Source organism: Cygnus atratus, chromosome 20 (assembly GCF_013377495.2).
Source record: "Cygnus atratus isolate AKBS03 ecotype Queensland, Australia chromosome 20, CAtr_DNAZoo_HiC_assembly, whole genome shotgun sequence".
NCBI lineage: Eukaryota > Metazoa > Chordata > Aves > Anseriformes > Anatidae > Cygnus > Cygnus atratus.
The window spans coordinates 9,485,714-9,512,811 of NC_066381.1; the positions used below are offsets into that span (position 1 = coordinate 9,485,714).

Consider the following 27,098-nt stretch of genomic DNA (forward strand, 5'->3'; position numbering starts at 1 on the left):
GTGTGTGTATATAGCTACAGCTAGCTTTTATGTTCTTCCCCCCCCGCCCAATGTAGCACACAATTTTCAACACTGGTTATAATAAAACTTTGTTAACCATAGGTTACAACCATATACACAAATAAATTCTTGAATCCAATTTGGACAGAGCTCATTACTTTTATCTTGTAAGATTGGGCTGCATTCACTGGCTGGATGAAAGAGAATTATACATTTTCAGAAAGTGTGCAATTCCTCTAGGATTTCTGTAACCATGGTAACATATATAGATAGCAGGCCTAATTCCAGCCCATGTTTTATTGTGCCAGCAGTGAAGAATTAGATTCTAAAAATACCACCCTAGCCCTTGGAATGAAGTATTGGCATTTTACTTCCCCGTTAAAAAAAATGCAGGTTATATATTGCTACACTTTAACAAACACATTAAGTATAAAATGCCAAGAATTGTTCCCTGGTACAGCTATGCAGGATGTCCCGTTTCATTAAACAGCCACAGTGAAGGAGAGAGTATTAGACTTTAATGAATACAAAATGAGTGTACTTAAGCTTGAAATTATAAAAAAAAAAAAAGGCACCCCATCAAATTTCCACGTTTTATTTAAGTGAACATACACATGATCCACGTACTCAATGAAATTGTCATAAAATAACTTAAGAACTTATGTTGAAAGATATTAGCAGCACCATCAGTATTGGAATAGCAGAAAATTCGTGCTTCCATAGGACATACGTTTATGCCTGGATAGAAATGCCACCGTTTGTAACAGGGATGGGGAATGGCTTTATAGGATGCTTTTGGGAGTGGGAATTTTTAAAACACAGGTTTTTTTGCTAAATACTTTGCCTATTAATGTTACAAAAATGCAACTAGATAAGATACTGCATAGTATTTTAATTAACAAAGATGTTGACATTGAGCCCCGTAAAGCAAGACTCAACATCTCTGCTTCCACATACATTTCTGAGTAGAGAAATCTAAAATTTAAAAACAAAATATAGACCTAGTGTATTCTCTAAAAGACACACTTTAGGTGGAACATATAGTACTACGAAAATACATATCTTCCATTCTGTTTAATAATTTACTTTAGTGAAAAAGTTGTGAAATTCTCATCACAAGAAGCGTATACAAATTCAAGACCTTAGTAAATTAACAAAAAAGACTTTCTTTTAAACAAGGTTTAGCCCCGCTGTAACAATTATACAAGGAAGAAAAGAGACTACATTTATATGAAGGGAAAACAAATTTACACACATTTTACAGTGACTTATACCCTACACATCTACAAAATTCACAGTTATAATACAAGCAAGTACAAGGCTGGGATAAAGCTGTTTGATACCAAAAAAAGTTTCTACTTTAAAAAAGGATAAACGGGAAGAGTTTCAAACTTCTGCACCAACTTTAAAATTCTAATCAGGACAAAATACACTTCCTTACACAAATGCCCTTCAGCAAACACAGGCTGCTTTCCTGGGTGGATGGAAGAGTGAATTGCCGAGCTTCTTCTGGCCCCGCAGGCTGCGCCGCATGGTCAGCTTGTTTGAGTTTTTGCGCTGTGGCGTTGTGGACATGCCTTCTGGTTGGACAGTAATGTTTCTACTCAGGCCACGTCTCGGCTTCTTCATAGCTGGGCCAGAGTTGGATTCTTCTAATGTCCTTTTAAAGTTTGCTGTGGGTGTCCTCTCTGCATCTTGGGCTTTTGTTTGGCCACTAGGAGACACCTTGAAGCCTTTTTGGTCCGTGCCTGAATTTGTGGAGTTGGAAGGGGAGAGACCTACTGACAAACCATTACTGTAGGATTCATGTATCCTCAAAGCCAATGCTTTGCCGCATTTCTCTTCCTGCGGGCCTGAATCCTTCAGGGTTGCTCCTGATGAAGGTGAATTGCTTTTGGCAATCTCATTTGGCAGCTCTATGTATTTCTCCGAGATCATGTTGCTATGCACAAGGGAAGGAACAGGCTCAGAAGCATTCAGTCGTGGCCACGGATCATCTTCTGAAAGCTGAAAGGAAAGAAAAAAATACTTAGGCATAAATAAAATCACTTTACTCCTATTATCCTTTGAGGGCGGAGACTGCATGACAAAACATTTCTAAACCTTATCAGAGACAGAAAAACTCCACTCTAGAACAGGATCATTTCCGCCCCCCCCCCCCCACACACACACATTGAGAGGCAGGGATGGAGAGGCAGAAACAGATGCATACTGTGCATCTGAGCTTGGTACTTTGTGCGCACCAACTTTCTAAATGCTTTTATTTCCATTGTTCAATTTGCAAGCATCTCATAATGGCAGACAATCTTTTCATTCAGAGGGCTGTTCAGACACCTCCATCCCGTGCATCTTCCTTTTTGCTGCTATAAAGCAAGTTATGTAAGGAATAAACATGTTATCTTTGTTAATTTAGGAAGCCATGTAGAACACAGTGCCTGCAGTCTGTCCTGGGAATTTTCATCGGTAGCATGTTCCAAAATGCAGACACGAGTTCCCTCATTCTGTGATGTGCGCACCCATACTGCCTCTGAAGATTTTATACCTCAGATGGCCAAGCACTATTAAGGCAAACAGCAGAACTCTGACCTGTCACATTTAGAACTCTCAGTTAGGGAACAACTAGATTATCAGCAACAAGGACAAACTCTTCATACCCTAGGTGTTCTGATCATATACAGAAGGTGGAGCAAAAGTTCATTGGACAAACATTCTAAAAATAGAATTACTATTTGCTGTTTCCAATTCCTCACAGCTAAGTAACGCGTTTTATTGCCTAGCTGTATGCTCTACAACTTGGAAAGGAACTAATTCAATTCACCACACTACACCCAGCCACTCTCTATGAAGCACAGTTATTGGGTACTCTGAAGAGAGGCTGCTTAGTGTGATGTCCTGAGAACCAGGGACTTGCTAATCCTACCTTCAGCTATTCATCCCTTCTGCAGCCTTTGATAAGTGCTTTTGCCTCAATCTCAGTTTTACCAACAGGAAAACGGGGACAATGCTTACTTTCCCTATCCACAGGGGGATTATGAAAATTAGTATTTATGCAGTGCCCTGAAGATATGAATTATAACCTTATTAAAGATTTAATTGTGAAGAAATCCCTAGCTACTCAGCAAGTCCTTCAGAAGTAAATTTCAAGGCCACATTACATACCATAAATGTAAGGCAAATGGCAATGACAGTCTTAAGAAATCTGAAAACTCAAACGTGCACACAAATTAGACCAAGTAAATACACCATCTGAGCAAGATCTAAATGCTTTAAGCTACAACAGAGCAACTTCAGTTCACCTTCAAAAAGAAATCCATGAGTGCTCAGCACTTTTGAAAAATAGTAAGGTTTGATAAAATGCACTCCAAAAGAAAAGATTATCAGAATTGTTTCTAGCATCTAGATTTCGTTTTCCACTTCCTCTAACTCCTCGGTTGTTCCACATGTGTAGATTAATAAAGCCATTTAGTTTTTTTTTCTTCTTCTCCATTTAGCAACACAAGAGAGAAGACCTTTACGGATGGTTATTCAACTCATTTCATAAGAAAGCTAAGATGACGCATTCAGAACAGCCCTGGCAACGTTATTTAATCTGCTCAATTTCATTTCTGACATTGTGTCTCTAGCCAATACTTAGGTTTTATGTTTCACATTGTGCAAGGCACTTAACACTGTGGCTCTTATTGCCAAGATCTTTTGCTTAAGATGAATAGCTTAGATCGGGTAAGGCTTTGGGAAGCCAAATGAAGTCAGAGGATGGACTGCAGGAAGTCTGCTGAAGAGTGATGTAACAAAACAAGAAAAATAAAACATGAATCACCAGCTTAATTTCTCAATCTAGTCAATCAAATTCTGTCACTGGCCTCAGGAACAATAGAATTAATTTGGTATTAGTAATTGATGCCAGAAGGATATGTAATTAAGAAATACATCAATTTAATTGAGAAACTTTGATTTACTCTATCTCCAAAAATTAATTGTTTTTGGAAGGTAGCAGTTGTTACGAATCAAGGATATCCAATGCTTTTTTCCCCCCATTCTCTGACAAAAGATACAACTTCATTTCATTGCTACCTCTTGTTTTTCCTGACCTATCCACTCTTGCCCATAATCACGCCACAATGACTTCTAGGAGTTCAGACTGATCTGACAAATCACCTCTTGTTTCTTTGCAGAGATTTTGGAAAACTTAAGTAATTAAAAAAAAATCCTACTGATCTAATTTAGATCAGCTATTTACCTGCGGCTTTATGTATCAATGTATTTAAATACTATTTTGCTAATGGATATTCTCATCAATTCTTTTAATTGATTTTCTGCAATCAATAACACGATTGATTGCACAAAAAGAAGAGCTTTTCCCTCCTATGAGGTTGACAGTCCAGCCATTACAGAAACCAGAGTTTTTGAAAATACATCTTTCCTTCCATTGTGGTTTCTTATCTAACTGGTGAGGTTCTTCATACTACAAAAAACCTGATATTACTCAATGATAGACTTAACTGAATATACTTACAGATAACTGCACAAGGCTCTTTTTTTTTTTTTTGCACAAAAGCATACATGGGGATACCACTGCCGAGACATTTTACTTGTTCTGATCTTCCTGGAGGCATTTGTCCCCCAGCCCCCCAAAATGTTTCATTATTCAGACAGTACAGGGGCCTTTTTCTGTCTTTTTTCTCCTCAACTTCCTCCTTATATTTTTCCTCCCATACTTACAGGTACTCTGAGAGGACAGTTGTATATTGCCTTTCAAGCAGAAACTCATATTACATTAATACTTTGAATAAAAAATAGGGAGAAAATAGGATTTATTTTTTTTTTTTAATTGGCAACACCATACAAAGGCCAAGAGGAGAAAAACAAAGTAGAACGAATTTATACATGATACCAACGCGCACCTGTAGCCAGTTTTCTTTTGGGTTTTGTACATTAAGTAAAAAAAGTAAATTAAAGCCTTGTCTACAAGGAAAACACCAAAAATATTAGTTGTCTAGAGTTTTAATCTCTCCACTACTTATGACCACCTGCTGCAATTCATATAGGTTCAAACATCACAGCTCCCTGAATTTACTTATACAGGGAGGGGGAATCTTCAGAAGGTATCTTCACTACGTCTTTATTAAGAAATGCTACTTCCTGGTTATTTTGCAATCAACGTAGCTCAAGGCTTACTCAATAAGTACTGATAATAGCTAGAGCACAAAACAAGTAGTACAATTTAGAAGTTCAGGAGTATTTACAATTCAAAAAAATTTTCACACAATTTTGAGCTCTTTTGCTACACTGGATGGAACAGAAGGAGAGAGAAAGGTTGAGCCTGCCATTTTACTAGCAGCTTGTCTCTGCAAAGGGAACATTAAGGACTGCCCTTCTTATTTTTGTCCTTTTTTTTTTTTTTTAAACTTTGCCCAAAGGACAGTTATCCAAAGATGCGTCAAAACATCAAAGGACAGTTACTTAAATCAGGAGCAGCTGGTAATTACTGAAGCAAATATCCACTCATAACTCCACTCTAGTTTTCAGAGGGAAAAAAAGCTTCCAAACAGCTCTGCTTTATATTAATGGGTAAAGCTTCTAATCCCAATAAAGATCTTGTATTACATCTTTTCCTCTAACAAAGAATGTTAAACCAACTAGATGACCATAGTACAATCTCCCAATCCGAGCAGAAATCATTCTCTACTATGTGTATCTGAATCTGTTAATCCATCTTTACCTTAGAAAACAATCCACATAGTTATGAACACCTCCAGAGGCAGTCTGCAATTTACCAGCTGTTGAGGTTGGTTGGGGATTTTGAACCTCTGATCCCTTTTTCAATAGTCTACTTCTGATTTTGTTCGAGAACTCAGATTTTTACAAAATACTGTATTTATAATTGTGTGAATTACATGCATAAACTTACAGTAATTATTTACATTGAAGAAGACATACAAATCAAGAACTACTACTAAGTTATTAGGATTTTAAGAATTACAAAAACACTGTATCCTGAAATTCAGCAATTCTGAGACACTCCTACTTTAATACTCTCTTTGGTGCTCCAAAATCTTTTAAGAAATGTTATTAAAAGTTTTTTCTCTAAAGCATTGCACGCTGACTTACAAGAAGTACTGAGGATATGGCCAGGTAATTGCTGTCAAGTTACTGTCCTACAACTGAAATATTTTATTTAGCCATACACACTACCTAGTCCACTGAAGTTAAAAAAAAAAAAAAGTAACACTAAATGGTGGTTTAAGTTGAGAGGCCAGTAAGTTCAATGTGGAACATTTAGAACACTGAAAAGAAGCGTTACCTTGACAGGTGGGGTACAGCAGCGGGAGGGTGTCATGACATTCATGTCAGGGCTGCTATAGCAGGGACTCTCTGCCAAGTTGAGATACAATTCTTCATTTTCCAAGTTGCTTTTGCTATCCTGCAATGGTGAGATGCAGATTACGATGGCACTGGTGTTATCTGCACGAAGCATGCGCTGCCTCCACCGACCCAGGGCTCTGTTCACCAGCATTTTGGCACAAGACTGTCGGTGCTCTCCCTTTATGTTAGAAGAAAGACAGAGAAAGCGATTAAGTCCACTTTACTTTATAAATTGAAGACAGTTTATGTGGCAGAAGCTGAGATAATCTACTCCTATGTCATGTGCTAAAGTAGCTTGATCCAGAAACATGAGGAAATACTAATTGAAGCTTTAAAGTCAGTTTATGGTAGAATCCATATACACACACTAAGTGCTTTAAACTTTACAACCGATGCAAATGAATTCTATAAATAGGCTGGCCATAACACATCCTGCAGTCTTTCCAGAACTCTTTCAAGGGGCTTACAGACTATTTACTAACTGATGCTCAAATGCTCCACTGATTAAATTCTCTCAACTGTTTTGTATAATAAACCCGGTAAGAATGTAATTCAAACTTTTTTCAAAAAAATCACAAAAAACAATTGACAATTGTCTGCATTGTAACATGCATTTTAATGTGAAAAAAAAATTTGATTTCAGACAGTATTGTGTATAATTTCCTTACAGGAAGGATTTTCTATCTTCTTAATCACAGATCCCTTCCTGGTAGTCAAATTTCCCCAAAATGGGGATTAAAGAACATTATTAACATGAATTGTATTTGACAGTACATGCAAGCACAATATCAGCTGTGCTGTAACAACCTCTATGTTATGGCAAAGCTATTGAATATGCCTGAACAACAATGCTGTTCGGTACATTACACACATACCAGACTCAGCAATTTTTAAGAGGAAAGCAGCATTAAATTTCCCCAATGACTGATACCAACTGTGCTCACCATGAAGTATTTTTTCTCCTCATGATCCTGGCACATGGAGATAGCATCTTGAGGCGGGATCATGTTCCACAATCCATCACTGCCAAGGATAATGTATTTGTGCTTCTGGGGGTCAATTGTGTGCACACTAGTGTCAGGTTCAGGCGACACAACGAATTCACCACTGTAGAAGTCATAGCTCCACAGATCACCTAGCAAAGGAGAAAATGTTTCAGAATTGTTATATTACAAGCGATATTATTCTTGGAAACTACTGAAAATGGTTCCCATGAAAACAATTACCACCAGTCTCAAGTCACCGATAGTAACGCAATGTAATTACAATGCAATTACTGTTCTGCTGCTGTCACTTTCTGATCGCATTTATTAATATGTAGCTATTTAAATAAAAATGCATTCAAACCAACCTATATTTACAAGAGGCCTTTACTCTCAAAACTAAGATTTTCAGAAAAAGAAGGAAATAACAGGTTAATACGTAAAAATCAGTGGAACCTCAATATCCAAACTAAAACTTATTTGAACAACAAGAGTTATCCTGAAACAGAAGCAAAGCCTTATTTTAAGGCTCTGTCGAACCCAAACCAAGCTTGCAAAAGTCTGCCTTTCCAGTTATGGGCACAGTTTAAAGCTTTACAGCTGGACAAACTCTTCACTGCTTGTACAGAGAATCACGATACAGTTTGTAAAATTAGGTTGGGAGAAGATCATGCAGCATGAGACTTTAGCCTGAATGACAATGATGTGCTGCTCCGCACACCCTAGAAAGAAATGCTCGGAGAAAGAAAAATAAAAAAACAACCAGAAAACTTGCTCTTTTTATTCTCTCAACCTGAAATTCTCCACAGCTATCCAACCAATACAGAAACACACATCTTACTGTACGTGTATTTGTCCATGCGGGTGCCATGAAGAAGGAACAAAGACAGCAAAGGAGGAGATTGAAACCTTTCCCTTATTAACTTTTTTCCTCTCCTTTCTCCTCCTTCCATAACATTATCACTCTCAAAGCCATGCAGCGCTCAGAGTGCCTTTCCAGCTGAACACCATGTGCCAAATCGTGGACTTGGAAAGAAGCCACAGGAGCACAAGTAGCACCTGGGCTCCAGCAGGAAAGCAGAAAATGAGAGCTAAAGCCTCTCCCCTGGAAGGCCTCATGCAGTGAACCTTTCTATTTTTAAATCTTCCTTGCTGTGTGAATGAGTTTGGGGTCACCTCACCGGTGAAGATGGCCTGAACTGAATGTAAAACTTAAGTCACATTTCAATCAAAACATCAGCTGGTTCAAGTGCTTCCTCCAAACCATCCTCAAGGAAAAATTTTTTCTGCTGGAGTGGTTTATTTTCCATATTAACTTATTTCAAATCTTATTTATCAGATATACACAAAAAATACGTCTTTCTAATGTTGGACTTCTAAATCAAGAATAGTATTCTGTTGCACTAACACTTTGTCTTCCTTTTTACACAATTAATGCTGCAATGGGGTTTTTTCTATGTTTTCTGGTTTTGGTAACATACTATATAGTACTAAAATTTCCACTAAATAGTTCATAAACAGCTTCCTGTAACGATAAGCAACAAGAAATAACATTATTTGCAAGCACTGGCTATATTTTTCTGTACAGAACACATGGCTTTAGAAGTAGAAATTAATAAAAACGTCAAAGAACTTCAATTTAAAAAGTAAGGCTCAGGTTTTTTTTTCCTTTGCTTTTTGCTTTCTTCAGATAACATGTTCATAGCTGCCTTCTACATCCTTCACCACCCTTTTAAAGATAATAAATAAGCTTTTTGTCTTCCTATTTCTTTCCATTAGCTTTGCCTTAAGCTATCAACCAGCTGAAAAGACTTCTTCAGAATCAGGAATACTTCAACTCAATTATGCCACTTCACAGCAGCAAGCACGGATGGTCCATCCTCATTAAAGCGCCAATTCACCTCCATTGCATCAGCCGTAGACAAACACATGCTTCTAATAAATACTAATTAAAAGCTGAGCCTGCTCATATAGAGGTACATTCTCCCTCCACAGACTTGCAACAAAGCCAGCCAGCTGGCAACAAGATCAAAATAAATACTGTAACAGAAAAGCTGAGCTCCAGTGCAGCAATTATTGTATATTAATTGCCAAAAAATTCTTCATACACTGAGAGTTCTTCACATTGTGCCTGTCACTGACACAACAGGTAAAACAAACAAGAGCTTGGAATCTTATGACAATCAGATCTCAGAATCAGTTCCCAACATGGGAATTTTCTTTTGCTTTTATTTGCTAGTATGCCCATTTATGAAAAATCAATGTTTTCAGCTGAATCATTCTTTGATTAAAAATACTTTGCTGTAATACAAAAATAATCTGATGCTATTTAGTTTTGGTTCATCCACATACATGTCATCATAACCATCTGCTGCTCTCCCTGAGAAACAGCCAAGTTAAAGTCACAGTGATTTCAGAGAGCCTTCCTCCAAGAGGCAGAAGGCTCCTCACAGTGATAACCCGGAATGTCAGACTCGTTATAACGGACTCCACCAACAAGAAACTTGCTGAAGGGCATAGTTTTTAGGAAGACAAAAGGAACCCGCACCTCACAAATCAAAGGCCAATCTCCTAACCAGGGGCTCAACCTTCCTAGTTGCCTCTGAAAGCCTTCCAACCTCAACAGCATCTCTCCTCTGCGAAGAGCTGCCCCTTTGAAGGTCACGGTGTAACTCCAAACGAGGTGGAGGCCTGACACAGGAATCAATAGCTAGCACATCGTGAATGCATTAGAGCAGCTGCCACACTACCTGATTATACAGTAGTAACCATCTTTGGCCAAATCCACGTGCAAATCTGTAACTGAGCCAGGTTATCTGCAGTGCTGTCATTGCTCTCAAATGGAGACGGGTGTGGGTCTAGCAGATACCACAGGAGGAAAGAAATTTTTCATGAAAGGAAAGAGAATAGGAGCTAGACTAGTTCGAGCTTCTAAATATATTAAACATGCATTTTTGAAAAAAAACATGACATGCATTCTTTCAAACAATTTCCTGTGGCATCACCTCTGTCAAAGTGGCTTTCTATGTTTGCTGTACATGCACAGTGAGAACCACATCTCGGTGAGTTTTAAATTCAGCTGTACTCATCACTTACCGAGGTCCAAAACCATCTAGGAAATGACACAATAACTGATGTATACAAGCTGTACGATTACAGACTAATCAAGCAGGCAAATGATCCTAGGCAGAAGAGTGCTGCATAGAGTACTTCACACTAAGGATTTGTAAGAATTACTCTCTAACTCCAAGCTAGCAAAGGCCAAGCCATGTTACTAGGGCAAGGCACTTTTTTCCTCTTCTTTCTTTTTTATAAATACAGGGCCGAGCACCACAGACTAAGTAAATGCTTTTTAGAGCTGCTGTATAGATGGAATACTAATGTCAGCTGTGTCTCTTCCTCTGGCCAGCTGGAGAACACAGCATCCACAGCGGCTGAGAGGTATGTGGCAAACCTACAATGAAGTCACTTTACGTGGGACCCTCTCTTTTACAATTCTGGGAGGAAATGAGGGAGAGGAAGGTAAACCACAAGGCAGAACATATTTTTCACTAGACATTTCAAAACACTAAAATCTTTAATTCTGTCCCAAAGCAAGCAGACAGACAAGTGACTCTTTACCAGACTGGAAAGCCAAGATAGCAAGATGATGTGACATGCCAAAGGCTAGTATTACAGAACTGGAATTCCAGGTTCTCAGACTTCACTTTGAGCTACGCTATTTTTGTTCTTAACTGAAACTCACACATTTACAAAACTTAACAGCCTTTTTATCCAAAAAACTTACAGCCAGGAATATTTCTTTTGCTGGAAGGTTTGCATGTTCCTTTTCCAAACAAAAAAAAGGGGGGGGGATTAAAATAGTTCCTTCTAATCTTCCAGAAAAATCACACCTGTTTCTTGGTCATGACTAGAACCAGATTAATACATGAAGACCTACACAAAAATTGCATTGCATCTTGCAAACAAAAAATATATACTTGAAGTCGTATGATAAAGGTGCAGAAAACTAATACAGCTATCTATAAAAATATGAAAATATGTAGTCTACCTTATCTGCTTACTATTAGCTTTTGAAATACAGTGAAAAAAACACTTGCAACTCAGCTGATGCCAGGAAAGTAACTGGTTATAAACAAAACAACCCATCATATAAGTAGACTGGATTGGATTAAGTCCAAAGCCTTCTTATAGCAAAAATATGTCCTAAAGTCATAAATCAAATTGTTCATTTATGTTTCAGGAGAATGCTGTTTTGAATACAAATATATCTTTTAATAGGGGAAATAAAGGTTTACTTTAAGTCACAGTCAAAAAGTGACCCAATTTGATTAATTCCAAATCTTTTAAAATTGAAACGTGTCTAAAAGGTCTGTTAGTACAAAGAGAAGACTTACAGAACTTTTTTCCACTCCTGATGAGGCAATGCTGCTAGGAAGCTAGGCAAGTCTCAACATGAATACAGACAGTAACCACTTAGGGCCGTTCAGGCTGAGCTGGGGAGGAGAACATTTTCACCAAAACTCATGACAACCTGATCCTATAGCCACAAGAGGGCATCTTCACAGCAGTGTAATGACAAATGCAGTATAATGTCCCTGCTACAGAACCTAACAATGATTAAAAAGTTCAGTCTGAGGAACAGGGACAAAATTGAAGATAGTAGCAAGCAGAAAAGCTACCCAGAAGTACTCAGGGCTTTAAAATCTACACCCTTCCTTTAGGAGCTTCATTTAAATATTCTTTAAGTCAAACCTGCTGCAAGAATTCTACCCGCAACACTATGTCAAAAATGAAAGCACAGACGAGAGGCCCATATTTCAAATGCAATTGTTTCAATTGCTGTTAAAACAAATGGTGATTTAAAAACTGCCCATAAGACAGTCTCACCAAGACTGCTCATCCCTGCACGCATGTTAGCGAAACAGGCAAGAGTAGAAAGGCGTTTGAGTCCAGGGCTGTGCCAGAGCATATAGGATGCAAAAGCAAAGATGAGAAACTAAAATGACATGCAGAAAGCTACTCACGATTTCTGGCATTCAATTAAATCCTTCAACACTAAGGTGGCGTTGCAAGCTCTAAAAGACACCCAATCCTAGACGGCATTTGTTAGCTAAAGACAAAGGATAAAACCTAAGAACACTTTGGTGAGCAAACCTGGATGAAGTACCACCTCCAGGATAAATATTCGTTACTGCTTTTCTACTGTAAAAGAAAAGAGAGCTAAAGAGGCAAACAGAGAGAGCTACAGCCAGCCAAAAGCAGGAAAAAAGCCCCAAACTTTCTCTTTTGAGCTAAACAGATCCACATGTGCCTTCACGTGATCTGTATAGCCAACAGAGATCTGCACAGTTAAGTACACACTCTGCATTTTGTACAGGCATACATATATATCTTGTCTTGGGGCTGGAGAAAACTGTAGAAGCTGCAGTAAGACATCTCCAGAACAAGTCTAGAAACCCAAATACACTGCATACATATATATAAAGCAGTATGAGTAAAGTCTGTAAAATGCCGTGCAGCGTTTAAATATAACTTACTGGCTTACATGATCCATTACAATTAATCTTCATGGTGTGGCCTACACGCAAGCAGGAAAGACAACCCAAGAAGCACATACTGTCTAGCAACTCTGCCCATTCAGATTTAAAATGCGTGTGCTTGTGTACACACACACACCAAAAATTAAACCCTTATACAACAATCTACTTAGATCGTTTGAGGTCAACCACTCCCTCCTCCCTAGGGTTTCATGGTATGCACGCTCAGAGAGCTTTACAAAACAATTCTGGCATCCAGTAGGGTGCTCTGGAAGACAGCTTCCATATCACTGTCAGAGCTAACGTTCTTATAGCAGCTGTACATTCAGAGTTCACTGTTCTGGTACATAGCTGCTTTTAGGGGTCAGCAGGAAATTAGTGTTTGTATGAAGAAAATCAGTCCTGTATTGTGGAAGCCACTCCACCAAAAATATGGGAATGGGTCTGTTAGATATCTACATAAGAACCAGGGAAAAGAAATTTCATGTGGCCACATGAATGCGTGGTTCAGCTAATGGGTTCTTGGCTCCGGTTTCATCACTCAAAGGAAAAAAAAAGTTACACAACAGCTACAATGCCATTCTACTTTTGTATACTTGTTCTACTGCCGTATACTTCTGTATACCCTCTTTGAAAGTATTGCTGATGCTAGGCCAGACTTCACTTCAAAACTGGTTTCCAAAGATCGAAATTCTTCATTTCATTTTTCCACAAAGGGTTCTGTAGATGGGAACGTAAGACATATCGCCTTGTACAGTCACAGCCTTGTATTTATCATCCTGCATTTTGTCCCAGAATCCAAAGGTCTACATTAATATATTTAGACAGCCAGCATGTGCTAAAAATGTAACCTTTCTGCTAGCACGAATCTGGCTACTATGCTACACATTCAAAGTTATTTCCTCTCTCAGTTCGTTCCCTACCAGATGCACCTGTAAGCACGCTCACTGGAGTCCATCCACAACGCCTTCCTGGGTGCCACATGGAAAAATCCAACTTGTAAATCTACAGCAGAGAGACAGTAACTAACGCACGATGCAACGGCACGCGCTGTTCAAATCACACAAGCAAGTTACATGTAGGCTTGCTGCCCCCGAGCAATTGGTATCTGGTATTGGTATCATACTGCCCCGAGCTGTATGGTATCCAGCCACTTGCACTCATATCCTTGCCTTACACAAGGGGATTCAAGTATTTTGAGTTGCCTCACCCCTGTTATAGGGACAGGCAAATAAAATGGTCAGTTACCATGGAACTCTGGATGCCAGAAAACTTACACAAAGAATTGCACTCGAAGGAAACAAAACACTCTTCTGCTCAGAATGGGTAGCAAGTCCAGAGGTGAACAATTCTCTGAGACTGTGAGGGATTAAGTATCTATTACAAGGGAAACTGCTATAAATACATTTTTATTTCACAGAAAAGGTTAGCAGAAATAGCTGTGCTCGGAATGCAGAACACTGCTACAGTTTAAGATATTTCATTAGAAGACACAAAACTTGTATACAGTAAAAGCAGCATACAGGTACTTCACAAAGACAGTATAAAACCTAAACACTTCTGATTTGTTATGGGACTATAAATAAATAAAACATCACTTAATCGCAGTTACTGGTGCCACGAGAAGCAGCAGTAATAAGAAGTACATACCACAAATGCTTATTTTAGGGCAGAAAGACACTAAACAAATCAAAATAGTAAAGGGAATGTCAACAGAATTAAGCTGGCTAAAAAGACTTCTAACACACCAGTATCCTTTCTGCTGTCCAAATACTTGACCAACTTGTTTTTCCCCAGTGTTTTATTCCTGCTATTCCTAAAACTTCTGCTGTATTCCTGACAATGAGCACTAAACAACTGGAGGGATGAGACTACATCAACATACTGTAAAGTATTCTATGAGAAAAAAATAGAACACAGATGTTTAATCAGATACCTGCCCACTTTAAAGACAGTAAATTCACAAGTATCCGTTTATCTCAGAAGTGTGGGGCAGTGTCAAGAGACTCCTGCTGTCCTACTAAAAATTCTCGTCCAAATAGTAAGTATGGGGCCTGTATTTTGCTGTATGGGATTTCTATCGAGAACAGCCACCAAATTTGGACTTAGCAAAAAAGAATCACTGTGCAAGATCTTAGCGGGCTTGACTAGAGTATTGGTAACCACTGTATGCCAGCACTGATGGTTACTGCTCCGCTTGGAGAGGCTCCAGAGTAGCAGTGCTGTGCCAAGCAGGGTAGCAATCTGGGAGCCAGCCAAGAGGTCGAGCAGGCTTCCATAGCTTGAATGCAAATGGTTTTAGTTGTGGTAGGTCTTTTGTAAGCAGTGGAAGGGGCATGCTGGCCTCAGAAAGAAGTTAAATCCTGTTTCCAAACTGTGAGCGTCTGTGCACCATCTGGGTCCCACAGAGCAAAGCAGCTGCGTTCCTTTTTGCAGGAGGTTTGTCATACCTCCTCAGAAGGGGATGTGAAAAGGCTTACAGAGACTCGTTGAGCAGGCAAACGCCAAAACACCGCCACATTGTAAACCCCTTTCTCCTACATGATTGCAAGTTGCCAATGTCCCCTTTTAAGCGTTCAAATCTAACTACTGACACCAAGAATTGTGAAGTGTTCCCATTTCTTGGGCCTAAAACTCCACAGTAATCCTCTTCATCCACATAACTGGAAAGAATGCAATAGGGGGCTAACAGATGCATCATTCCTTGAATTCCCATCTGCACACAGAACCCAGCCAAATCCTTTTGTTCAACTTGCTGCAAGCAATCAGATCAAAAGTCATGGAGCTATTTAGACAAAAAAAATCAAAATTGTAGGAATGAAAGACTTATCAAAACGTAACCTGTGACGAACACAGATACTTTGCAGAAAAGGGGAAAAGAAGGATATGTTGCTTGGTGATGACAATCTTTGCTAGTCATCTGTTAACTCCAAAGAACTTACTCAAACTCTCAAGTCAGTTTTACTAACTATAAAATAAGCAGCTAAATATGACACACAATGAGGTTTTTAAGATATGCAGAAAAAAAGTTAGTAAACTTAAATTTTTAATTTTATGGAAAGATAACTTCAGCCACCTGTGGCCTCCTCCTTGACACATAGCTATCTTTTACAATGTTAATTATCGCTGCAAAATGCTTGACACTAGACAAATCCATGCAAAACATGTATCACTGCCTCTGAAATAAGACGCAGTAATGTTATGCACTTATCACAAGAAGACAGTCCCAGGAACAGACTGTCCCCGTGACACACTGCCAACTGATCTAGGAACACTGACAACACTATCACATAACTGCCGTGCTTGCCAAGAAGAAATTAAGTCACAGGACAGTTTTCACAGGTAAAAACGTGGTACATTTCCATAAAACCTAACCTATACTGGCTGTATCTGGATAGAGAACTCCTCACTGGGGCAGAGGGAAGTTGGAAGGAAAGAAAATGAACAGAAGATTGGAATTCTGCAGTGAAACTTAAGGAAAACAACTGACTAGAAAACACTAACATATGGGCAAGAGGGGGCAAACTTCAAGTTATGAAGTACTTCCCAAAAAAGCATTCATAACAAGTTTTCTCGGTATTGTAATATGCCTTTCTGTCCTCTGAATAAAGTGTTCCTCAAAAAAAAGTTTCCCATTACCACTACTTTTGCAAAGGCAAATTACAGATAACACGAACACAGGCTGACTTCTATCCTTTTGTTAATTCTACATTGTCTTGAAAGAAAACAGATTCACCATGAAAAGGAAGACCAAAGTAATACATATCCTATGCAGCAAAACTTAATCTTACCACCAAGTCAAGAATGACTGTCCTCCCCTCTCAGCAAGACAGCGTGCTCCACATCTCGGAGGCACAAACTGCTTTGTACATTTCCATGTGCACCAAAGTACCATCCTTCTAAGAGTGACACTGAAAATCCTGCATGTTGTACAACTAGGCCTTTATTCACCAGTGACACCTTCTACAGCTCTATTTGAAAAATGAAATCCATAATATATTAAAAAGCTTTTATAAGGCCTTTACTTTTAGAAGGCCTTATAAACCAGGCAAGCAACTGAATTCCTTTTAACCAAGTGTTTTGGCAAAACAGGGCGTCGTTCAGTTCTGGTGGCCTGCATGTAGTGGTGTCTCACTTCCCCAACACAGGCATCACTTACCAAGTGCTCTGGCAACTGCTAGGAACGGAATCTGGTCAATGACAGTGCTGCGGCGCACGGGGCCATTGTGAGTCAGCCGAGGTCTCTTCCAAACGACGCGATTCACGCCAGACTTGTTGATCACACTAAAAGCATCAGAAAGCAGCAGGGGTTATAAAAAGGAATGGAAACGAAAGCATGAAAAATAGTTTCAATGACATTAGAACAGTTAAGTCTGTAAATATGGAGTCAATAACGACGGCACCCTCAGTGAGGTCTGCCACACAATTAAGTATTTCAAAACACCTGGTATCACTTGTACAGTCTCATTCCATATTAAGCCAAAGGGAAAAGTGAGAGATGAAGGGAGAGGAAAAGAAAAAAGTAGAGGAATGAAGACTTGGAAGAAATTCTGGCTAGTTGCAACAACCAGATGTAAAAATATCTTTTTAATCTGTCAGCAAAAAAGCAAAACACAATTTGCTTTTCTCAGATGAAGACCATCAACATCAACTCACTTGGGTGGAAATATCATGTAGTTCTTCCCTCAGTGTTCACCATCTGCCCAAGTTTGGCAGTAAAGTACAGCACAGTACAGTTGGGAAAAAAGAAATGAGCAGCCTTCTGTAGGAATTTCCTTACTGGTGCACCAACATGAGGGAGAAATAAACAAGGGATTATTCATAGTTATCTGCCAAAAGCAGGACACAGGAAGAAACAGCTCTGCCTTTAAATGGTAACACCTGCTCTAAGGCACTGAGCACAATGGTTTTAGTTCTCACAGATGACTTTAGAAGGGTCAAAAGAGAAGCTACTGTGCAAGTGAACCAACTATTACGGGGCAGAAAGAAAGGGAGAGCACGAGGTACCAAGAAAGAAGAGGTAATGGAGCAAGGAACAAGCAAAGCTTCGTCCCAATCAAGTCAAGAACTAGACACTTAAAAGCTAGCTTTTATCCAAGAAACAGCCAATGGTAATTAGAAGCTGAGGCGCTCTGGAACAGCCTCAAGATTCCTCATACTGAAGCTATTCAAGATGCGCTTCCTGAGACTTCAAAGGCCTTAACAACAAGAGCATGTTTAGCTCCATCCTTTCGCATGCACAGTGCAGCAAACACCACATCCTAAAATCCATCTCACCCATTTGTACCACTAATGCCCACACAAAGCTAAGTCTTTATCTAAAAGACTTCATTCCACACTCAGAGACTGTTACTAGGAATATACTACTTCCAGTGAACAGTCCAATCATGCTCTCACATTAACTTTTCCCAATTCGCTCTCATGACAGAGAGGACATTAATAAGCGTAACTGAAGTTTCACCTCACTCCTACCATTTGCCTCACAACAGCCTGTACAGCTTTATCACCCACCCTGGAAAACATGGAAGGAGCATTTGTAGAGAGCAATTTTAAAAACATACTTTTTTTTTTTTTTAACCATTTCCACTGATGCAAAGTTCTAGGGAATGTTTCTTCAAAGCTTCGGAGACTTTCAATCACTGAGATACGTGATTTGGAAACCCATACATTAACAAATTTAGGCTAATTTAATGTAGCTTGCAGTTTTGCTTTCTGAAAAGCTACCATCCCAAACACAGCTAACTGACCAGCTTCCACCTGCTAGTGATACAAATATCTGAAAGCTAATGAGCTGACAGGGTTCTTGTATGAATGATGTCAACAGGAAAACCTTCAGTGATCTCTGCCTCTGAACTGCTAAGAGAAGGAAACTGTGCCCATCCATCTGGTGCAGTACTGTAGAACGAAAGAACAGAGAGCTCCTGTGAAGCTATGCCAAATCCGAGCCCTGAGGTTTGTCTCAAAACATTAGTGCCATCTGACGAGGCTGCCTGCTTTCACCCTCAGTCACAGGGAACATGCATCAACCACAACTTGGAGATGTTCTAACATCTGCCAGCTCCTGACAGTGAAAAAAGTACTAACATTAAGATATATGTTAAAACGTCACATTTTAAGCATATATTTAAACACAGCAAACTCAGTATCTTGTTTCAAATTAATATCTTTTATGTTCCTTAAACAGAAGCTTTGAAGAGCCTACTGAACAGCTGTCTGTATCACCTCAGGAACAATGAAGACATTTTTCTCCCCCAAAAAATTCCATAGAATTTAATGAAAATAGATCAAACCTCAGCTTTCAAAGTTTTCAATGACCACTTAGAACTGTAACCATCTCAGCCACAGCAGAATCCACCAGGAAATTAAAGTTTTGTTTATACCATAAACCACTAGCAAAAAGCACAACAGTGTAACACTGGAACACTAACTTACTCCCTAACAAGCTAGGAATAAAAAAAAAAAAAAAACAACAATAAAAACAGAGCATAGAGAGTGAAGGAATATAAACAGGCTGTGAGACTAACCAACCTGCTCGCCACCCCTTAAAACAAGCAAGCTTAAGCCCAGTTGAGAGAGAAAGACATGGATAGTGCTCAGATCAAACCTGAAGTGAAAAGCACAGACAGTTACCTGCCCCCGAGGCCTTCAATTCTCTCCCTTTCTTTGGGAAGTTCAGGCTTGTGGTCCTGTGTCACCTCCACAGCTCTCACAAAGTCATCTTTGGGGTCGTCCTGGACTCCCAGCACCACTCCTGAATCACCAACATGAGCAACGTACATCTTCGACCCGCGGATAATTACCACGCTGGCAGTAGTTCCTGATGTGCTTGGGAGACCTGTCATGGTCTTCGGCCACTCTGCTGCAGTGAGGAAAAAAAAAATACCTTTGTTTTCAATTCTCCAGAACCAGTAACATTTTGAAGATCAAGGCTGCATCACAGAGGTTTGCATAATGTTACAACAGGGTGTGCACACAACTATGGCACGGCCAGGCAAACCGGTGCCCGGAGGTCCCCCCGACTTTCACAACATCACTCCCCCAGCTACAGCTTAAATTGAAACAAAGCCAATACGAAAGCACGGAGATCGGATTCCAAAAACTGTCTCCTCAGGTTTAATTTTTCCAAGCATTGCTAGAAGAACAAGAGTATGTGGGAAGCATTACTTGAGTGCTGACCAGATCAATCGAGCTTTTTGTTAGGATCTACTGTTCACTTCCCTGCCTGAAGAGGTAGAAACATAAATCAGGTCATTTTGCCTGGACATCAAGTTGTCTGGACACTCCTGATTCTCTCGAAAGGAAAGAAAAATGTTATTTTACTTTTATATTTCAAGTTGAACCTCAACTGTTTTATTCGTGTTTCCTTTTAAAAGATTGAATAATGAAGATTACTTCAGTATGCTATCCAACATCAAAGTTTTCACAGAGAAGATATTCCTTGAATTCAGAACAATAAAATACCTTTATTAGTATGAACTGTGTATGGTTAGGTTAAACTCCTCCTTTCTCAAATTGTTTGCCCTTAGAACTAATTTCTTATTACACTCCTCTCACAATTTACGTACAATCAAAATTTCTTTCATGCCTTTTCGTGTCTATTTCCGTGTCTACACACACCAGTTGTTCTTCCAAAACGCCACTAAATGACTGGGACAACATCCTAATTAAGAGAGATTAGGCATACCAGTCCTCCTCCCTACTTCAGTACCCTCAGATAGCAGACTTCAAGTTCTCAGTTATCAGTTGACTTCAACTGTCAACAGCAACCTCATGTTTCTTCTTCACTGCACCCACTCATGTCTTCAGACAAACTAAGAAGGGGGACTCTTCTCCTTGTCACATTTTATCTTCTGTGCTTTGCAATCCGTGCTTACACAGTACAATACAAGAATTCCACTGCGATGCATTCTGTTTGCAGGAAATACTCAGGCCAGATAGCCAAAGCACTGTTTTGGTTTTTCCCTACAGCATAACAACACACAAGAAAAAAAAATCAATTAGGCCTTCCTCCCCGTGAAAATATTTTAAGCTGCAGACATGTAAAACAGAAGCAAAAGATTAGGAACTTATTACATTCCAGTGCCACTGAACAATGTTCAGATGCCCAGGGCAAGAAAGAGAAAACAGGGATGATGTGCTGAAGGGGACGGACGTGTATAATATAGACGGCCTGCTGATAAAAGCTGCATTTCCTCATTGTTAGCTACCAAGATATCCAGCACCATTTAAACATTTAAGTCCTGACAGAAGCTTCTAGCTGTGTGTTCTAAATACTAAAATACACTTTCTCCCTAAGAGTAGAATTATTTCAAGAGCACAAACATTCAATCAGCTTATTGGAAGTACTTTGTCTGGCAATTTTAACTGTGGATATTAAATTTAACACATTCCAAATGGAAAGCAAACAAGGGAGGAAGCCAAGTGGTAATGACGACTTCAACTATGCACTTAACAGAAAACAAGCTGCAACTAATGAGTTTCTGTCAGTGTAACAACCCCTCAATAGCAATAAAATATATTAGAGAGTCAAATCAGTCTTTATGGGAAATGAAGAGCACAAAGTGAAATCGCCCACTTACGAAAAAAAGAATGATAGAGCAGCCTCAGTTTTTAGGCTCCGATAGAACTAGAAATTACATCTGCCCATCATCAAGGCATTTCAGTTTATGTCTTGCTCTTGGTTAGAAATGAGTATTACACATAGCACAGCACACTTTTCTTTAGAGATTGTCTCATCATAAATTAACAGAAGTGTCAAAACTCCTGAGTTCTCTTCCAAGCTCAAATACTACAATCAAAGTCACTTACCCAACTCCTCCACACATCAGGACTACGTTTTTAATCAATCTTATAAATTAAGCAATAGGACATCTTTCTGCAACAATTTTCCCTCTACTTGAAAAACACCACCCTTCACGCAGTTAATTCCAACTGGTGTTATAGCTGGCACGTCAGCCAGCAAATTGAAATCATCACCTGCTACCTAGGACAGTAAGTACAAATTGTTTTGCCTTATGAAATTTGACTTGGTTACATCCTTTCCTTCAATTTGATGATTTGTCAAAAAAAACTTTAGTGCAAACTATATAAAAGCCCTTAAAAAAAACAGGTTGCTATCAAGAAAGTTTCCTCCTTGCTAAATTTTTCCTGCCTACTACCACAACCCAGCGAAATTCAAATGCTATTTTCAATGCCTATTCTTGCTACTTTGTTCTTTTTTTCTAGTATTTAGATGCAAGACAAAATAGTTTTAACTTAAACAAACAGAAAGCCCTACATTTCTTTTGTGAGATACCCCAGTAGTCCAAGTGATCCACTTACAATCAAAAGGCATCTTCTCTAAATAATTAACAGAATATACAGTAACGCACTGTTATGAGCATTAAACTCCTCCACTGGTAGAAGCCTCAGCTTCAGCTGCCTTTTTTATTCAAATATACACACACCATTTATTTTTCCCTACCTGGCCACACCAGCCCTAACAAAAACACAGGTTTTTCTTAGCACACACCCTTTCAAGGCAACCAGATGAAAAGCCATCCACTTTCGAGTTTAGAACTTTACTCTGGTAAGTTCAGAGCAGACTGTTACCAACTTTAATACCACACCAAGTTAACAAATTAAAAGAAATCCTGACACTACAAAGCTCTCAAAACAAAATTCACGCTTCAATATTACACCTGAAATGTCCATGAATTTCATACCACTTCCACACCTTTAGGAAGGGACAAATTTATCTAGCTAGCATGCCGGGATTTCTAAGTTAGGAAAAGTTTCTTTGTGGGGCCCACATCCCCAGTTCTGTATTTAATGTCATATAATTATTAACCTACATACTAGAAACATGACTGCATCCCAGAATGGACACAACTTCTCTACAGCCAGGGGGGTTTAGAACTGAAAAACACTTTGCTTATGAAACAGTGCGATGCACAAAGCCAACCAGCTGATGCTAATGGCAAGTAGGAGGTAAACCCACATCTGCGTCTAGCAGGGCACTAACAACATCACCCGACTGTTAGAGACTCACAATACATGCCCACAAAATACCACATTTTCCAGTTTAACAGATGCACTTCCCACTCTTCCAAGAAAAAAATAGAAAAAAGAAAAGAATGCATGTTAAGTGCTTAAGCTATATGAAGCTATCAAATTTATAATCTAGTTTGTTCCTTAGAACATTAGATGGTTTCAAGAGACAAATCCATGCAGTGTTTTAAAACACTTCAAACTACAATACCTCATTTCAATTTGGTTTGATTCTAAAAATCTTGATAACTTCCAAAAAGTAAATGCTATATGAACTTTTAATGCAGCTGTAGACTAAAAAAATGTACATTATCCTGAAAATCTGCATTGCCTCAAGTAGTCTAGCTCCTTTTCAGATAAGGACACATCCATAAACTCAAACATTACTAAGAACAACCCTGACATTATGACTTCATACGGAAAATTACAAAAATTCTAATTGTTACAGAAAAAATGAAAATATTTTATTTTTATACTTCAAATTAAATTTAATGGAAGAATTAAAAGCAATGCAGGAGCATGTAACTTCCTAAGTTTTAACTAGTAGTACTAGTAACTTGTATTTCTTTTTTCAACTAAAAAATTGCTTAAATAGTATCAAGATAAATTTAACACTTACAAACAAGCTTTTGACTAGGCAAATGATGAGTTACAAAAGGAACAACACAATGCAATCCCCAACGAAGTCCTGTCAAAATCCAGGACCTGCAGAGCCCGCTTCTTGCAGAAACCTTTCCCACCACTGCCAGTTGTAGATACAGGCTTCAAATACAATTTTTACTTTGGGAGTTCTAACACACAGAGAATCGTGAATTTTATTAATGTAATTAACCTCACAAATCACCAGCAATGACAAAAGGGTGTTTTTCTGTTTTATTTTTTCTGCTGTAGTCATCACCAATACATTTCATGTTAATCACAGGAGACAGCTGCTGGGGTGACCCCCTGCTTCCAAGAGCAGCTGAGTACAAGCTTCCCTTCCAATGGCCATCAACTGAGAGCAATGAAGACTCCCCATGCTTCACACCAAAAATCCAAACCAGCCTCCTGCTCCCATTCCACAGTACTAAAATACCCCGTCTCACCAATACAGAGTTAAAGATCCAGTCTGCATAAGATGATGTGGAAAAATTATTACAAGCAAAATTTGCACTGGGATTTCGTAACCCAGCATGAGAAGTTATAAACCAGATTAGTAATTGTTTTATCCCATTACACTCTAGCTATTAGACACATGCAGAAGAAATCAGCAAGACCAAACATGTTACGTAGAAGAAAAGTTTCCCATATACCCTACCTGAAACTGCCATCAAATACAGCCAGAGCTAGGCTGTTTTTAACAACAGCTTAAATTAGTTCCACAACCAAAGTATTATTTACTAAACACATTGTATTAAAGTAGTATTTCCTGCATTCTGTCACTTCACCTCTCTCCATTTTGTAGCTGCACGTAGTTACAGTGACAAAGAACAGACGAAGGATACTACAACCAGACAACTGAACTCCTTCCTTATCTTTCTCCCCACACCACCTCTCCCTGTGTTCACACATCCTTCTCCTTATCGTGCAAGTCTGCAGCCCAGGAGGCCGTGTGCCCATTCACCACTCGTTCCTCAGCATCAAGGTTATGGTCAAGTTCTGGCGCTTCTAAAATTCACACCCTTTCCTTTCTGCCCAATATCAGCGTGCCCTGACCTTGCCATTCCTCCTCTCACATCTTGTCAAGCATCTGACACTTGCGCAACTTCTCTATTTCGATATTCAAGGAAAAAAAAACGAAACCGTTTTGACAATATAATACTCTCGCACCTCCCTCCTCCCCAGCTCCGAATCACTCCACCGAAACCCCGCTGTGCTGTAAATGCAATTCTTGCTTTTTATGTTTGCCTCCCAGGCCCAACTGTCAGTATTCTTTGTCTACATTTTTGTTCCGATTTTATTGCACTCCCCTCCTGCCTGCCTGTTTTTATATGCTTGCTATTTATATATTTTCTCTTTCTAGTGCTTTCAAATGCTTGAAAGAATACATATTACATCACACACACATATCTACTTATGTTGTACATTAGCATACACATAAAAACGACCAGACCCTAAACTATAACCTTTACCCTTTCAGGAAACTCGATTCTGCAGTATCACCAGATCTCAGGGAGAAGGAAGAGGACAAGAATAATTACTGACACCCGTCTCGACACTCTTCTTCGCCTTACCTGTTTAGGACCCCAACTGTCGTGCTGCACTTAAGTAACTGAAACTACGTATAACCTTCAGGATACTGAGTGTGTTTTCTGTTTTGGCAGGTACCCTGCATATTCCCTGATGCTCAAACAGTAAAGTGAGCGAACTATAGCCCTGTATGAAACAGCCACATTTCTCAGCATTCCATCAGAACTCAAGAGAAACAGCTGGGATCAAGAGACAGGGAATCAAACATTTTTGGCTGCTAAAACAACTTCTCATGATACTCTCTCTGGTCGAGGGAAACTTAAGGGGGGGTTTCCTAACAATTCCCCAAGACAAGACAGAACCTCCTCTGATAAAGGTACCAGGGACATCCAACTTGCAATACCTTCAGCACAAACTACGGCTCTACAATCTTTAGCTACACAGCACAATTGCCCTACAGTTTGTCCTCAGCCCCCGATTCTCTCTCCCCCTCTCCCTCTGCTCTCTAGTTTCCCTCGGTTTTCCAAACCGCTCGCTTCACCGCCGCGGGTCCCAGCCCGCTCGGTGCCCAGCGCCCCGCGGGGCTGGAGGGGGCTCGGGGCGGGCCGTCCCACGCCCGGGAGAAGAAAAAACCCGGGGAAAGGCAGCGGCGGCGCCTGCTGGAAGGGAAGGGGACGGAGGGGGGGGTCCCCGGCCCCTCCGCTCTCGCCGCTGGGCCCCGCGGAGGGGCTGCGGGGGGGGCCCGGCGGGCCGGGACCGCCGCCTGCGGGAGGGGACGGGGCACAGCGGCGGCTGGAGGGCGCCTGGAACTTACGCAGCTTTTTCCACATGGCCCGGTGGCAGGCGATGAAACCCTTGCGCAGGGCGGCGCACACGGCGGCCGGCTCGGCGGAGCCGAAGCCCTTCTGCTTCTTGATGAAGCCCCAGAGGTTCTCCCAGGCGAACTGGGCCGCCTCCCGGCCGCCGTGCCCGTCGCACACGGCGAAGAAGGCCACGGAGCGGCTCGGGGGCCGGCCGGGGGGCAGCGTCCCCTCCTCGGCCGCCCGCGGGCCGGCCCCGCTCCGCCGCCCGCTCTCGCCGGGGGGGCCCCCGGCCGCCGCCGCTCCTTTGTGCGGGGGGCCCCGGCGCGCCTCGGCCGGCGGCTCGGGCTCCACCACGATCTGGGTCACGTCCTCCATGTATTTCCTGCCGCCCTGGTCGGAGAACACGCTCACCCCCAGCGAGTACGGCCCCTCCATGGGGCGGAGAGGTGGGGGGGGGGGGGGGGGGGGGAAGGAAGGCTCGGCCCGGCGCCGCCCGCCCGCAGCCCGCCGCGCTACTGCTGGGGGCGGCGGCGCCGCTGCTCGGCCATGGCCGCGGCCCCGCTCCGCGCCTCCGCCGCTCCCCGATCCCCGGCGGGGCCGCGGGCGCGCCCCGCTCCGCCCCGCGCTCGCCCGGAGCCCGCCGCAGCGCCCCCGCCTGGCCCGGCCCCGCCGCGGCGGAAGGGGCGGCCGGGAGCGGAGCCGCCCGCAGCGCGCCCCCTGCTGCCCGCCGGGGAGCCCGGCCCCCGCCCCGGGGTCGGGGGGCGCCTTCAGCTCGGGGCCGTGCAACTCGAAGCAGGACGCTTGCAGCCCTGCGTGCTTCCAGCGGCGTTCCGAACGGTATCGTCACGGCCGCCTTCAGCTCCCGGAGACGCTTCTAAGGCGGCTGAACGCAACGCTGAGCCTCGCAAGTCACTAAAACGGAGACAACTGCTCGGCCCAAGTGCTGCAAGTACTTTCTTGGCCCAAGCAGTTTGGATTTCCTTCCATTAACCACATCGGAGTCAAGAGTATTTGAAAATAGGAGACGGGTCGGCAAAGCTTTGGATTTCTAGAGCGCCTAGGGATTTGAAAACCTGTTACAAACATTAATGAATTAATCCGTGCTAATCCAGTGAGATAACTATCCCTCCCCTATTTTACAGGTCTTCACGCCATCAGATCAATCGTCAGATCAACAGCCAAATATAGAAACGAGAAATCCTGCTTTAAAA

General features: G+C 41.0%; 1 protein-coding gene across 1 annotated transcript; it reads right to left on the bottom strand.

Moving 5' to 3' along the window:
* Positions 1 to 590: 590 nt before the first annotated feature.
* On the bottom strand, positions 591 to 26,322 carry PPM1D (protein phosphatase, Mg2+/Mn2+ dependent 1D). The gene is made up of 6 exons (XM_035560858.2): positions 25,899 to 26,322; positions 19,517 to 19,745; positions 17,046 to 17,170; positions 7,308 to 7,498; positions 6,302 to 6,541; positions 591 to 2,007 (listed from the first exon to the last, which is right to left on the bottom strand). Exons 1-6 carry the CDS (start codon positions 26,320 to 26,322, stop codon positions 1,453 to 1,455), a joined length of 1,764 nt encoding a protein of 587 aa, XP_035416751.1. The 3' UTR covers positions 591 to 1,452.
* Positions 26,323 to 27,098: the final 776 nt, after the last annotated feature.

Coding starts and splice junctions, on each gene's coding strand:
- PPM1D (XM_035560858.2), bottom strand. CDS start 26,322: ATGGAGGGGCCGTACTCGCTGGGGGTGAGCGTGTTCTCCGACCAGGGC. Junction 7,499..17,045: donor AGCAGTTGCCAGAGCACTTG/GTAAGTGATGCC, acceptor CTCCTTTGCTAG/GTGATCTGTGGAGCTATGAC. Junction 2,008..6,301: donor GCTGTACCCCACCTGTCAAG/GTAACGCTTCTT, acceptor CTTTCCTTTCAG/CTTTCAGAAGATGATCCGTG.